This window comes from Garra rufa, chromosome 12 (genome assembly GCF_049309525.1).
Source record: "Garra rufa chromosome 12, GarRuf1.0, whole genome shotgun sequence".
NCBI lineage: Eukaryota > Metazoa > Chordata > Actinopteri > Cypriniformes > Cyprinidae > Garra > Garra rufa.
This window is the reverse complement of record NC_133372.1, coordinates 15,628,167-15,642,257: the sequence shown is the minus strand read 5'-3', so window position 1 is coordinate 15,642,257 and position 14,091 is coordinate 15,628,167. Positions and strand designations below refer to the sequence as shown.

At 35.8% G+C, this 14,091-nt stretch overlaps 1 protein-coding gene across 1 annotated transcript in view; it reads right to left on the bottom strand.

The window, feature by feature from the left end:
• Nucleotides 1–578: 578 nt before the first annotated feature.
• stk11ip (serine/threonine kinase 11 interacting protein) overlaps nt 579–14,091 on the bottom strand; it is a 29,874-nt gene continuing 16,361 nt past the window's right edge. The window contains exons 21-26 of the mRNA XM_073852276.1: nt 13,289–13,386; nt 10,550–10,728; nt 6,103–6,187; nt 5,791–5,876; nt 1,770–1,978; nt 579–1,639 (exon numbers count right to left, since the gene is read on the bottom strand). Coding sequence (XP_073708377.1) covers nt 1,511–1,639; nt 1,770–1,978; nt 5,791–5,876; nt 6,103–6,187; nt 10,550–10,728; nt 13,289–13,386 — 786 coding nt within the window. The 3' untranslated portion in view covers nt 579–1,510. The remainder of the gene's footprint in view (nt 1,640–1,769; nt 1,979–5,790; nt 5,877–6,102; nt 6,188–10,549; nt 10,729–13,288; nt 13,387–14,091) is intronic.

Genomic DNA, 14,091 nt, shown 5'->3' with positions numbered 1-14,091 from the left:
GTCTTTGTGTGTGTGTTTCTATAAATGTAGGCCTATTTATTTACCATGTATCTGATACAGCTCATAATAATGTTGAAGGAAAAAAAAAAACAGATTACTAATTTGATTGTATTCAAAATAACTGTAAAGTTAATAATGTGTTGATTTCTACTGTGGAGTCTTTTTGTCATAAAATTTGGCAACACATTGAATAAAGTGATTTTACACTTCACAGTCAGCAAGCATACGAAAAGATCACAAGACTAATTGCTGCAACACTTCTACAACATACAGAAAGAGAAAGTGTAAGAGGAAAAAATCTTAGATTCAGGTATACACATCAATAAGAAGTATTGGAACAGCAGTGCAAAAATAATAAAATAAAATATATAGAAAGAAAGAAAAAAAGAGTCTAAAAATTTTAATACATCACCTTAGAAAAAGTGAGCTCATAAAGAAGAGAACAGAAATGCAGCAGAAAATGACTGGTTTGTTTTCATGCTGGAATAATTTGAAATGTACCAAAAAATAATTACCAATTCATTTTTAGATTTTAGATCTCTCCCTCTGTCATCTATTGAACATACTGAAAAGCTGTGTAATATTTAAAGAGTTTATTGTGTTTACAAAAATAAAAGTTATTATGATTTCCCACTGGAGACAGACCAGTACAAACATGAATAAATACACATTAAATACACTGAATGACAATATGTTTTCAACTTTGTTAACCACGTGTACTTATAAAACAAAGCCATTTCACTTATTTTCATGCAATTATAAAGAAATAAAAGTGCAGAACATATAAATGACACAAATGACTTAGCAAATTACTATTTTTTTTCTTCACAGCTGTTTGAGGTTTCTTTTGCCTGTGACTATTATGTTTTTACGCTCTCTATACAAGTGCTAGAATAGAACATTGGGAGAAAAACGACAGTTACACTTTACATTTATGAGCTAGATTTCTGCTTGTTTTCTTATAAAACAAAAAACACACAAAATACTTCAAGTCCAAGGTCATTATGGAGAATCATGTGTACCTAGGCAGTTCATAAATAAGAGAGAGGGATGGTATTTTAGTTCAGTAACGTATCTTAACAACTAACATTGTATTAACACCAACACTCAAGTAAACCTGTTATTCTCCAGTGACCTGCATAACCCCATTATGAACCTTTCTGAGAGCACAGTGAGCACTTTTCACCCTGAGATACAAATAAACCTTCATTTTCACATTCATACCATCTACAGTAATCTATTTACAAATAAACTGTTTGTGCATGCATAGTTATGCATTATAAGGTGCTATAAGGTGTTGATTGGTGACAAAGACAAAAAGGCACTCTGCACAGTTTTGTTACTGGACTATTTGTATATAGAGGAGACATAAGCAAAACCAAAAGAAAGTAATAATGGAATTTGGGTCTTATATGGAGACAAAAAGACAATTATACAGATTAAAAAAAGGTTTAGGCAGGATTCTTCATGATTTAAAGTAGGTGCTTTTCTTCACCATTGTGGCTAGTGGTTACTGCTTGATAGTAGTCAGCTTGACCCCAAACATGGTTTCCCATTGATTTGTTATCCAGTTCACCAGGTCTTGTACCAGCTCTTCATCTTCAGCATGTAAAGACCATGTCTTTTCTTTCTTAGCCATCTGTCAAAAACAAAAAGCAAAAATGTATTCTATCCATATGAAAGCCATGATAAATAGCTACATCATTCAGACACTTGCTCTTGGTTTCTCTGTGTTGTAGCTGAGAACACGTGAAGATTTACACACACACCTCGTCATAAAGTTTTAGGTCCACCTGGCATGGATCTGATGAGAACAGATGAATGGAACTGACGCAACTGATTGGCTGAGTTTCCTGAACGGTCACCTCCCCACTGCTCATCTGGCCCTCAGGTTGGCTCTTGCTCCATTGGTGGTCTTCATCAAGGAGAAAAAGCATTTCTTTGGTGGCTAGTACACTCACAGAGGCCAAAGAGCCATCTAAGAAAAAAGAAAGGAAGACCTTGTAAGATCATTTTGTCCCTACAAGAAACTTGCAACACCAACAGTTATTTAAAGCTCAAGCATGGAAGGTTTTGGCCTCTAGCATTTGAGATGTAAAAGTTTTAGTGTAAAAAGTAACTAGCAGAGTACAGTTTTGTTATTATGCCAGTTTAGCTGCGATGATTTTATTAATATAAATGTGGATCAACGCATACACATAGAGCATAATAATTAAAGTCTCAGCCTCAGACGTCATGCCCATAAATCGTTGGCTGAACATCTGATGCATATGGCACACAAAATTGGAAACACTTTAGGAGTTTCGAGGTCATCATCTGATTGGTTGAATTTTACAGGATTTCCAGGAGATGTGTGTTGCATTTTTTAACGTTCTGCCTAAAAAACATTTTGTGACGCCAAACCCTCTCATGGAAGAAGATGGCTGTCATGTCTACAGCTCTAACAATAAGAGCTAATCAGGACCAACTAAACGCTGGATTTTCAAAACCATGTGAAATATATAAAGTTTGCAGCATAGACTCTTTAAAATACACCCAAGAGTTTTATACACTGGCCTGTTTTTATGGGGACATTTCCACACCCCTAAACATGACATTACGTGATTGGTTGGTTTATCTTTTCAGTCATATGCCCTCTTGGACAGTCCTTGGTCAGACTTTTTGCTGTCAGTCTGAAGGTCTGGCTATGCAAGATTATGTTAAAGGGGTCCTATTATGCTCTTTTAGGGTGCACTAGAACATTCTCTCATGCTTGGTGGTTATTTTTCCACATAATTTACATTATTACAATAGCTTTCTCCCCAAGCTGGCACAAATGGCTCCACTTTCGGTCCGCCTTCCGAAAAACAAAATATGTTGTGATTGGTTAGCAGTCCCACTGCGTTGCAATTGGCGAACCACTTAGACAGCGTTTCAGTACTGGCACACTCCTTCCTAAAGCAGCAAGATTCATGTACAACTGCACAAGCTAGAATAAAGTGATTTTTACGTTTTAAATATGGATATTTTTCTTACAAAAACACATTGGAGCAAGATCGCCGATACATGATATTATCATTATTGTGCTAATTTATTTAATTATTTACAACCAGCTCCAGCATAAGGCTAGTGAAGCAATCTACACTGTACGGATACCGGAGCAGTTCGCGGACACTTTAGTCAATGCTTGCGTTTATACAAGCTACCCTGTGGCTCGCTGAAGCATCCCACTAGCAGCTGTCCATGCTACATCGCTAAAGTTAGGCGAATCCCCCACCTCGTTCCTCCCCACCCACGAACGATTCAAATTTCCGTAGGTGGGATTTATTTAAATGATATTCTAATGGGCCGCATTGTGACATCATAGCATCCAGAAAACAAACGCTGTAGTCTAAAGGAGCCGTTCGTTCTAGTTCTTGAAAAGGGATTTTTTAAAAACGAAATATCTTCCTTTGGAGTGGACTTTGAGATTTGTAACTTTGTAGATATTTTTTATGCCCAAACATACACACCACACACTGGCTAAAATTCAAAAAGCATAATAGGAGCTCTTTAAATATGGTAAACGTAAGCTCAAAGTGCTTGCTTGATGTGCGAAAACCTTCAAACCGTTTTTTTTCTCCCCATGTCACTTTAAAGTGCCCCATTATGGATTTTTGAAAATAACCTTTCATGCAGTGTGTAACACAGCTCTAATGGAGAGGGAAAAAAAAAAAGAAAAAAAAAACATCCTGCAAAGCTTTAAATCTGAAAGTGCACTGTGTATAAAGTTATTGTCTCTCAAAAGAAAGAGTCAACTCCAAGTCTTTTAAAACAAATCCAAAGATTTGGCGTCAACAAATCCAAAGATTGGCATCAACATGAAACTTTAGCATACTGGCCGCCCACTTGTTGCACGCACACACCCGGGAAAACCTGAACCCGCCCTCGCTCAAACACTGTAGCGGATTTCTGTGAAAAGCATCAAACACCCTTTACAAAAAAAAGGTAAAACAGCGATGTAGGATGATTTTGAAGTTAGAGGGGAAGAAAATGAGATGGGAGTTTTTTGACATACCCTACTGATACAATGCCACATTTTGCAGCTTCTGGTTGTAATTATTAGTCAATGGGCAACAAGAGAAGTGAAGTAGGTCTTCAATGCTTTAACTATAATACAATTGAATACAACTTCTTAAAGACCTGTGTCTTTGTTCTCTCCACTTTAGCCCTGATGCCTTTGAGGCTTTTAGGAGACTACAGCCACTGAAGAAGTTTCTCAGAAAAATGAATTGTTGAGTGAACCCTTTGGGAGTCGTTAAGCAAATAAGGTAAAAATAAACACATATTATAAGACAATTAAAGTGTTTGACCTTGCATGCATGTCAACCTGTTGTTGGGGACTGCCAAAACCAAACTATGAACCTTTCATTATCCATAATAGGGGCACTTTAATACATTTAAGTTTTCACAAGAACCAATGAAGTTTGTTTCTCGTAATAGTAATTCTTCAGATGGTTGCTTTTTTAAACAATTTGTTGCATTAATAATGTTGTTCATTAGTTACAGCTACAAGCTGTCAGAAATAACATATGGCACCGAACGTGCATATTAATAGCTGGACACACTTCTCTTTCTTCACAGATGTAACATAACCAAGCAAAGGCGAATGATGTACAAATTAATTTTAAAAATCTTGACAGCTCAAATTATAAATCATTATTATGATCTCACTGTCAGGCAAGAAACAGTGAAAAAACATTCTTTCATAAAAAAATACAAACACATCAGATGCATTTCAGCAACAACAGTTCAGGCTAAAATGATAGCACAGTTCCGCTCACTGCCCACCCACAGAGATAAAAAAAAAACATCTTGCAGGAAAAGGAACACAATGTCTGTTTGTGATATTAGATGTACTTTGTGTTTATTCATCAAAATCTCCTGTGTATGTTAGTGTTAATGAGCATTTTGGCATGTGCACACAACTGAAAACACAAACGACTATATGAAACAGTTTGTGTGTGGGAGGAAAGGGCATGACTGATGTTCCAGGATGTTCCTGGTTTTTTAAAGATCACTGTAAGATTGGCTGGGTTTGGTCTCACCAGCTGAATGCTTATCACACCACAAGTCTGGCCTGCTGTGAGTACTTTCGAATAGGGGGGGTGTTGTATCTTGGGGGGGGGGGGGGGGGGGGTCAGGCTGCCAGCAGGGTACTGGGACACTTGAAAGCTGAACCAGCCGCTCACAGTTGGATCACTCTCTAAAGAAGAATCAGATAAATCTGTTTTCTGCGACTCTCCCTTTTTCCATTAAGACCTCAGAGTTTGGTTCCAAGGATAACAGCAGGACCCTAACAAAAGCAAGCACTAATACATACACCTTTGTGTCCTAGTGCTAACCTGGAAAGCCCTATTTCCCACAGAGTGATCTGATGAAAGCGTGTATGAATCATTAAAGAACTGTAACTGTCATGTGTGAGTCACATTACGGCTTAAACTAAGGTGAATGGGACATTCACTGGGCTATAAACCAGACCATAAATCCTCTGGAGGTGAACATCACACCCATCTTAAGCTTTATTTTGTCTAATAATGTGTAATACTGTAATGTATCAGATTTAATTTATTCTTTGAGCCTACCACATGTTCTGCTACTCTAACCATTTGTAGCTCTTTCCCATCAAAGGCAAGTCATCACATGCTGTAGCCACCATATAATTTCTTATCTCATTCCTCTGTGTTGGTTGCTGGCTGTTGCCACAGATATGTTTTGGGTAAAGAAGTCAAAAGCTTGCATGCCGCCTTCTTGGAGAACATAGACACTCACCTTGCTGAAGGAATGCTAAAAGGTACCGGAAAGGAGGATGGCTGTTTTCTTCTTCACATGGCAGAGCGTCCTCACAGACCAGATGCCTACAGAACAGACAGATTAGGATTTGTACATTGGGATCACTAACAAGACTGTCTTTTTTTAAACTGTGCATAGGAGAATCTTCTTTATTTCCATTCTCACACTTTTTATACATTTAATGCCAAATTTTGGGTAGGATAGGCTGACAGAAAAATGAAGAGCCTGAGGCAGAAATAAAGAAAAAAGGAGCTGGGGAGGAAAAAATGCCTGCCTATTTGCACTGCATACCAGAGATGGTGCTGTGGGTTGAGCCGGGTGGTGGATATTCCCTTCAGCTTGCTTTCGGACTTGGGGGCCAATTCCCTTGCAATTTCTGCATGAAAACATAGTGTTGTAGTGAGGAAGATTATCTGCAGAATTTCTTCCCAAACTCATAAACTTAAAGGAACACTCCACTTTTTTTGGAAATAGGCTCATTCTCCAACTCCCCCCGAGTTAATAAGTTGATTTTTACCGTTTTGAAATCCATTCAGCCGTTCTCCTGTTCTGGTGATATCACTTTTAGCATAGCTTAGCATAGATCATTGAATCCTATTAGACCAATAGCATCGCGTTCAAAAATGACCAACGGGTTTCCATATTTGTTGTATTTAAAACTTGACTCTTCTGTAGTTATATCGTGTACTAAGATCGGTGGAAATGCAAAGCTGCGAGTTTCTAGGCTGATAAAATTAGGAACTACACTCCCATTCCAGCGTAATAGTCAAGGAAGTTTGCTGCTGTAATAAGGCTGAAGCAGGAGCAGTAATACCACGCAGCACATGTGCAAATGCTAAACTAGCTGGGAACTAATTTCTGATAATACTCCGCCTGCTTCGGCCATATTACTGCAGCAAACTTCCCTAATCTTATCAGCCTAGAAAATTGAAGCTTTGCATTTCCACCGGTCTTAGTACACGATATAACTACAGAAGAGTCAAGTTTGAAATAGGACAAATATGGAAACTCGTTGGTCATTTTTGAACGCGATGCTATTGGTCTAATAGGATTCAATGATCTATGCTAAGCTATGCTAAAAGTGATATCGCCAGAACAGGAGAACGGCTGAATGGATTTCAAAAAGGTAAAACTCAACTTATTAACTCGGGGGGGAGTTGGAGAATGAGCCTATTTCCAAAAAAGTGGAGTGTTCCTTTAATAAAATAAGAGCTTTTTCACATCATGTACACATAATTGTGTTCACGTTATTGCTTCATGACATTATTCATAGTATTGTCTGTACCATGCATTTAAATAAATTAGTATAATTAAACATTTAAACCCTTAAAGAAAAGATTAAAGAGAAACAAAAATGTTGCAGCAAACCAAATAAAGGGTCAAATACAGCTAAAGCAGAAATTACAGGACTAAGCATCAACAATTTGATTTAAAAAGAAATTAGACTGAAATTGTTTTTACATTAATTTGCTGATTTAATATTAAAATGCTTATAATTACCAATTTTATTATTAGGTTTGATTAATTACAGGAATGTGATTAGTTAGTTTAGGTTCTTATGTTAGGTCTTTATGACTTTTTATGTAGTCCGTATGTTACGTATGTATTTTCCTTTGACTCTTGTTTTTGTTTATAGTTTTTATTACTATATAGATATAAAACCTGACGCATTGCATAAACTGATACATTTTACACGGTTGGGTGCTTTACAGTAGATTTTACAAAGTAAGTGTGCTATAGTGGAAGCACTATAACACTGCCTGATAACTGCACGATGCCCTAGGTAGTAGAGAGAGGGCAGGAATGTCAGCAAATATGTTTAAATTCTGGAATGCAAATGGCCCAGTAAACCAGACCAAGATTTTTTCCCTCAGCTTAAATCTCATAAAACCTATAGTCCACCTTCAGGTAACCCTTTTTTAATTTAGAAACCAGTAACAGACCACAACAGCTATTCTACATAAAATAAATTTTAAATCATTGCTGTCTTCAAAGGTTGTCTTATGGATTGTCTTTGATTTTTTTCCTTTCTTTCTGGTAAATCTTTATGAGCCTAACAGGGCCAATAAGCTTGTCTCAGCAATGTCCAACTTGAATCACATTGTTTGATTTAAAGGGTGGGGATCTGTGTAATGGGATCAATTTTAGACCTAAATTGACATGCTCAATTTTAAAATGCAGACTAAGCTGTAAGTGTTTCTGAGTCAAACTGGGTGTGTAGATCCCTGGAGGTTTTTAACCAGTAATGGCATTGACTAATTTTGATATGGATATAACTCAAAGTGAAGTCCTTGCAGTTAAAGGAATCAGTGATTAAGTAAACAAAATGTTGATTTATCAGATCCTTAGATGGATTCAGTTCAGTAAAGCATTCATCAGACTGATTCAAACTAGTGACTTGTCTATTTGACCTATTTATTAAAAAGAACTGATTCATAGGAGTCATTTTTGCTAAATCAGACTATGCACTGCACTGTATGTTTATTTGAGTTCAGCCTGCAAGTTGTGTCCCAATAGAAATATCAAAGGATGATTTTTGCCATTACTTTTTTTGGTATACAGTCTTTTTATTAAATCATATTCAATACAGACTGCAAACTCGCATTCACTACTCAATGTAAAATGCTATATTTTGCTGTAGTACTGAATATACAGCAGGGGAACACAGATGCTGAAAAGCAGTGCAGGAAAAAAGTTTTTAAGAAAAAAAAAATTGAGATTGTCCTTCGTCTGACAACAGTTACAGTTAAGCTGCAAACAAACTGCAACAAAAGCATTTTAATTCAGTTCAACTCTTCTGCATCTCAGTTTTTTCACTGAATAATGACAGATGAGTAAATATTGGGTTTTAAGAAAAACTGTTATCGCAACCCTAGAGACAGAAAATCTAAATAAAACGATTCTGGGCTTTTGTTATACGTGTTGAGATGCACAAGTGCTACTGTAGAGCTCCATTTACCAAATAAATTGGTGTGAATATTGTACGTGCTTCAGAAATCATCACTCCTGGGTGGAGTTCCCATAGAGTCATTCATTGATGAAATGCCAAAGTAACTGAATGAAAGGGAACGTGACGTGCCCATCAAAAATGAACATACATGAGTTTGTGAGAAAATGTATTCTGGGATCAAAGCTAGATTCAGATTTTACAATCGACACACCTAGACAAGCACGCACAGGACAGCGATCTTAAATCTTGTAGCATATGTTAGGCTTAAGTTTGTAAAAGAAAGTCAGCAGTAAATGATTCATGAATCAAAGACAATGCTGCATTTGTTACTCTACATTAATAAAAACAACAACATTCTCACACATCTGAATTAGTTTTTTTCCTTTTACTATTTACATTTAAATATGGTAAAGTCAATCAGAACTTAGACAGTGTTACTGCTATAGGAATATGTGGGGCAGAACATTAAGAAATCATAAAATAAATATATAAAAATGCATTCATGGTGCAGTTTGCCCCTATAAAAAGAAATACTACTTGGTTCTTTTGTGGCAAGAATGGCTTTAAGCTTTACAATTTATTCAAAATTCACTCATTTAAAAGCATTAATAGATAGCAACAAAAATATAACTTAGCATAACTCATCTTACTATTAAACACATCCTCCTGCTTTTAAACATATTGGTCATTAACTAATTTGATGGTTTTAAAGAACAGCCACAATGCAAAAACAAGCTAAAGCAAAGAAACCAACATTTTTCCATAAAAAGTACTTTTTAAAATACAACGTGGGAAGACAACAAATTAAAAATTAGAGAATGAAGGCACATAAAAAAATCCTTTCTAGCACAGTTCTGCAGGTGTACTGATAGTGATAGCCACAAAACTCAAACTCAATCAAATGGCACAAATGGGTTGCTGTGAGGAAAAAAAAGTGTTAGTTTCATAGTTCAGGTGAGACAGTGTGCAGAGCCATTTTTGTAATGAGGTCAAAGTTATGTTTTGCCACTGCCCTATTGTGGTCTTTGTAACACCCTTTTTGTTTTGCAATAGTATGTGGTGAAAATGAACACCCACTAAAACAACACTGGGCTGGACATGTTAATACTCCTGAAGGTGGTGTTTTGTCTGGTTGCAACTAGTTTCTGCAATGTGTAAGAGTGTTAGGTATCTGCCAGCTTCTATTATCACAGTGGCTGTGGTTACTGTTTCTACAAGTCTCCTTTGTAAGCTTGGTGTACTGGTGGATTGTCAGTGAAAGTTTATACCCTGTTATTTGTTCCACAAAAATTTGTTATATAGACCTCAAGAGTTGTTTTTAAACTTTGACTTTAATAAATGTGTATAAAGCATTTTAAATCCATGATATTTTAATGTGTTTAGCACATCAATGCCATAAACCATAAATTCAAGTTACCTTACAATATTTCCTACAGACTCCTGACCACAAATGTCTTATAGTCAAAGAGGGGAGCATCCATTTCTTTGTTACTTTCTGTAAATTGACAGGACTAGACTTTTTTTGTGAAACCACCTTCATTCATTCAGCACTTCCTTCTAAATCTTGTTTGAACTATTCTTTTAATTTATCCAGGAAGCAAATATTTTGTTCACTCTGGCAAAAAAAAAAACAACTTGTCATGGCGAACCTATAACCAACTGTAAACCTGTTAAACCAGCCATTGTTCACATCATTTTAAGCAGTTTCTTAGCAAGTCTACTAAGTGCTATTTCTCATTTCCTTCTAAACATGTTCTAAACCACATAGCATGCAAAAGGAAGTCTTGCCTGTAAGCTTGCTGAAGAACCATTTGCAGCGGGCGCTGTTTCGCACTAGTAGTGTGTACGCTGCTGCCCCCTCATCAAACTCTAGGTGGATACTTTGAGAGCCCAGACCCACCTCCAGATAGCTAAGTTCACACAACCGATGGCTTTCTCTTTTCTGCAGCCAGTCTGAGGGTTGCCCTCTGCAACAGAAATGAGAGACATGTAAGAAATATGAAAAGAAAAGTAAGAGATATGGACAGAGAAATGCATGTAAATAAGTCTACTCATTTCAGTAATTTCAATTCAGAATTTGTGCACATTCAATGAGATATATTCCATTTGTCCAAGAAGTGACAGATTTAGTGGAGATGGCTTAAAACTATAATCCCTTTAATTAAACCTTAACTAGATTTGTTAAACCGGTAAAACACTGGACAAAAAGCTCATTGCAGCATCAAGCTAAGGGTGTGACATTGTACACGCAGTATCGAACTGCATTTGAATGTAGTATCGACATCATTCAGTACTTGCTTTCAAAACTGAATCTATCATCATGCAGGCAAAAGTTCATTTCAAGAATCAACAAGTTGGTAAGTATGAAACTGGCTGTATAAAAAAACAGCTGTGCAAACTAAAAGATTACAAGGACAATGTATTTTGAGCAGCCTCAGAATTCACAGCTAGTGCAAATTCATAGAAAACTTCAGAAATGTGTTCAACTTTTAGGACACTTTGTGTCATCCACCAGACGTGTGTGACCTCCTTCAAAGTTTTATGTAGGTTATACAACAGCTCACCCAAAAATAAACATTTGCTGAAAATGTATCATCAGGCCATTCAAGATGAGTTTGTTCTTCATCAAAACAAATTTGGAGGAATTTATATCACTTACTCACTAATGGATTCTCTGAGTAAATGGGTGCTGTCAGAATAGAGCTGTGTGTTTGTATGAAACAAATTCATCAAGGCGTCTTAACTTTAAACCGCTTCTGGCCGAAATACCAGACCTTAATACATAACACTTTCTTCTGCGAAAAAGTTCATCCTCTATTGTCCTCTTACATTAATATGATCTGTGCATATTTCTCTCTTGATGCAGATGAAACAACTGAAGAAATTACTTAAGAAGGTATATTATTGATAGAGGACTATTTTAGCTGGAAGCAACATTTTGAATTTAAAAAAGTCTTTATGACGAATTTGTTAATCACAAATACACAGCTTCTCCCTTTAGAAGAATTTAATTGATAGACTGTAATCATATTGATTACTTGTGGACTATTATGATGCAATGATATTAATCTGAACTAAACCAACACTGAAATAACTTGAGTTAAAATACAGCAGAATCTAAACTATCTACATAGCTGAGTTTCCGTAATTGATTCTGGTAATTACCTGTTTATCTTTGTGAATTAGCTTTGACACATCTGTATTGTGCAACTGATAGCAGCCATTCACTGCAATGGATCGTTTCCTGAGCAAGTCACATAATGCTAATTTTCTCCAAATCTGTTCCGGTGAAGAAACACATTAACATCTTGCATTGCCTGAGGCCTGAGTAAATTTCCAGCACATTTTCATTTATGGGTGAGCTATTTCTTCATGGCTGGTCCTCGTGGTAATTACAGTACATTGAGCAGGAAATCCACACCACACCAATTAGTGGCCATGGCCTGGCCATACGGAGTCTGCTGACATACGAAAATACAGCATTCTTATTCATGTGACATTGACTAAATATCAAAAGTTTGGGATCAGTAAGATTTTTAATGGTTTTAAAAGATGCTTCTTATGCTCATCAAGGCTGCATTTATTTGATCAAAAATACAGAAAAATTTAATATTGTGAAATATTATTTCAATTTAAAATAACTGTTTTCTATGTGAATACATTTTAAAATGGAATTTATTCCTGTGATACAAAGCTAAATTTTCGGCATCGTTACTCCAGTCTTAAGTGTCACATTCTAATATGCTGATTTATTAACAGTTGTGCTACTTTTTTTTTAGGATTCTTTGATCAATAAAAGTTTCAAAAGAACAGCATTTATTTTAAAAATACAAAGGTTTTCTAACAATATATACTACTTTTCAAAAGTTTGGGGTCAGTAAATTTTCATTTTTTCTTTTTTCAAAAGAAATGTATTATTCACCAAGGATGTGTTGAATTAATAAAAAGTGATAGCATACATTTACATTGAAAAACTCTCTTTTTAACTTGTTATTCAAAGAATCCTGAAAAAAAGAATCACAGGTTCCAAAAAATATTTGGCAGCACAACTGTTTCCAACATTGATAATTCTAATAATAAATCAGCATATTAGAATGATTTCTGAAGGATCATGTGACACTTAAGACTGGAGTAACAACTGATAAAAATTCAGCTTTGCATCACAGGAAAAAATATATTTTAAAGTATATTAAAATAAAATCTATTGTTTTATATTGTAATAACATTTTGAAATATTACTATTTTTTTCTGTATTTTTGATCAAATAAATGCAGCCTTGATGAGCATAAGAGACTTCTTTAAAAAACATTACATCTGATCCTAAACTTTTGAGCAGCAATGTATAATATGAAACATGTATGAAATGTATGCTGTATCGGGGGACTCTACACCATTACATTTACCTTGCTGACATGACAAAACCCACAACATTGCAGAAAGTTTCAGTGTTTTCATGGACTACCCATACCCAGTTGAAAGCTGCTCTTTCAAAGCCTGCATTTAACTGAAGAAATTTAAGTTGCTTACTCAGACTGTGAGGTGATTTCTAAGATGTAGATGTACTGGTCCGACACAACCATAAGGGAATTGAACTCCAATGCATCCCCAAACTTCACAATGGACATCTAAAATCAAGGTCAACCAAAAGAATATTAATATAACTAATTCTAACTAAGGCAGATAGATATACAGAATGACTTCAAACACTTCAATCATAACTGAAAAACAAAGCACTTTGGAATAAATATGATACAATGCAATTGTGTAGTTTGCTTACAATTTGAGTGAATGTCTTTTGAGTGTTACCAGGACATTGGAATTTAAAATAACAAAGGGAAATGCTGGTTCTTAACTGTGAGCAACAGAATGGTGTGAGAGAGTGTATCAAATCAATTGTCCTGCTGTGGGATTTCTTATAGAATTCTTAAACCAGGCCAAGGCAGAAACTCACACCCTTGTCCTTGTAGAGGACAAAATGAAATGGGGTTACAGTGGCAAGTTTGACCATATCTAGAGTACGAAACCCAGCAGGACACCAGTAAAATAATGAAACTACACTGAGCTATTCAGAAAGTTAACAATAAAGAAATTCATTTATTTTCTAAACAAAGATGTGATATATATGATATGATATATGATATGATGATATAATGGACAGTGAAAATAGCAGCAACAAATATCAAAAATGTACTTTTATGAATAAAAGATCTTCAGTCAACACTCCCGAATGAGTTCGCGCAAGGAAACATAATCTTTTAGTTTTTAATAGGTTGCAAGAATCAGGATAAGCACAAGTAATTACCATTTTGAGTAGCCACTATGCACTGTGT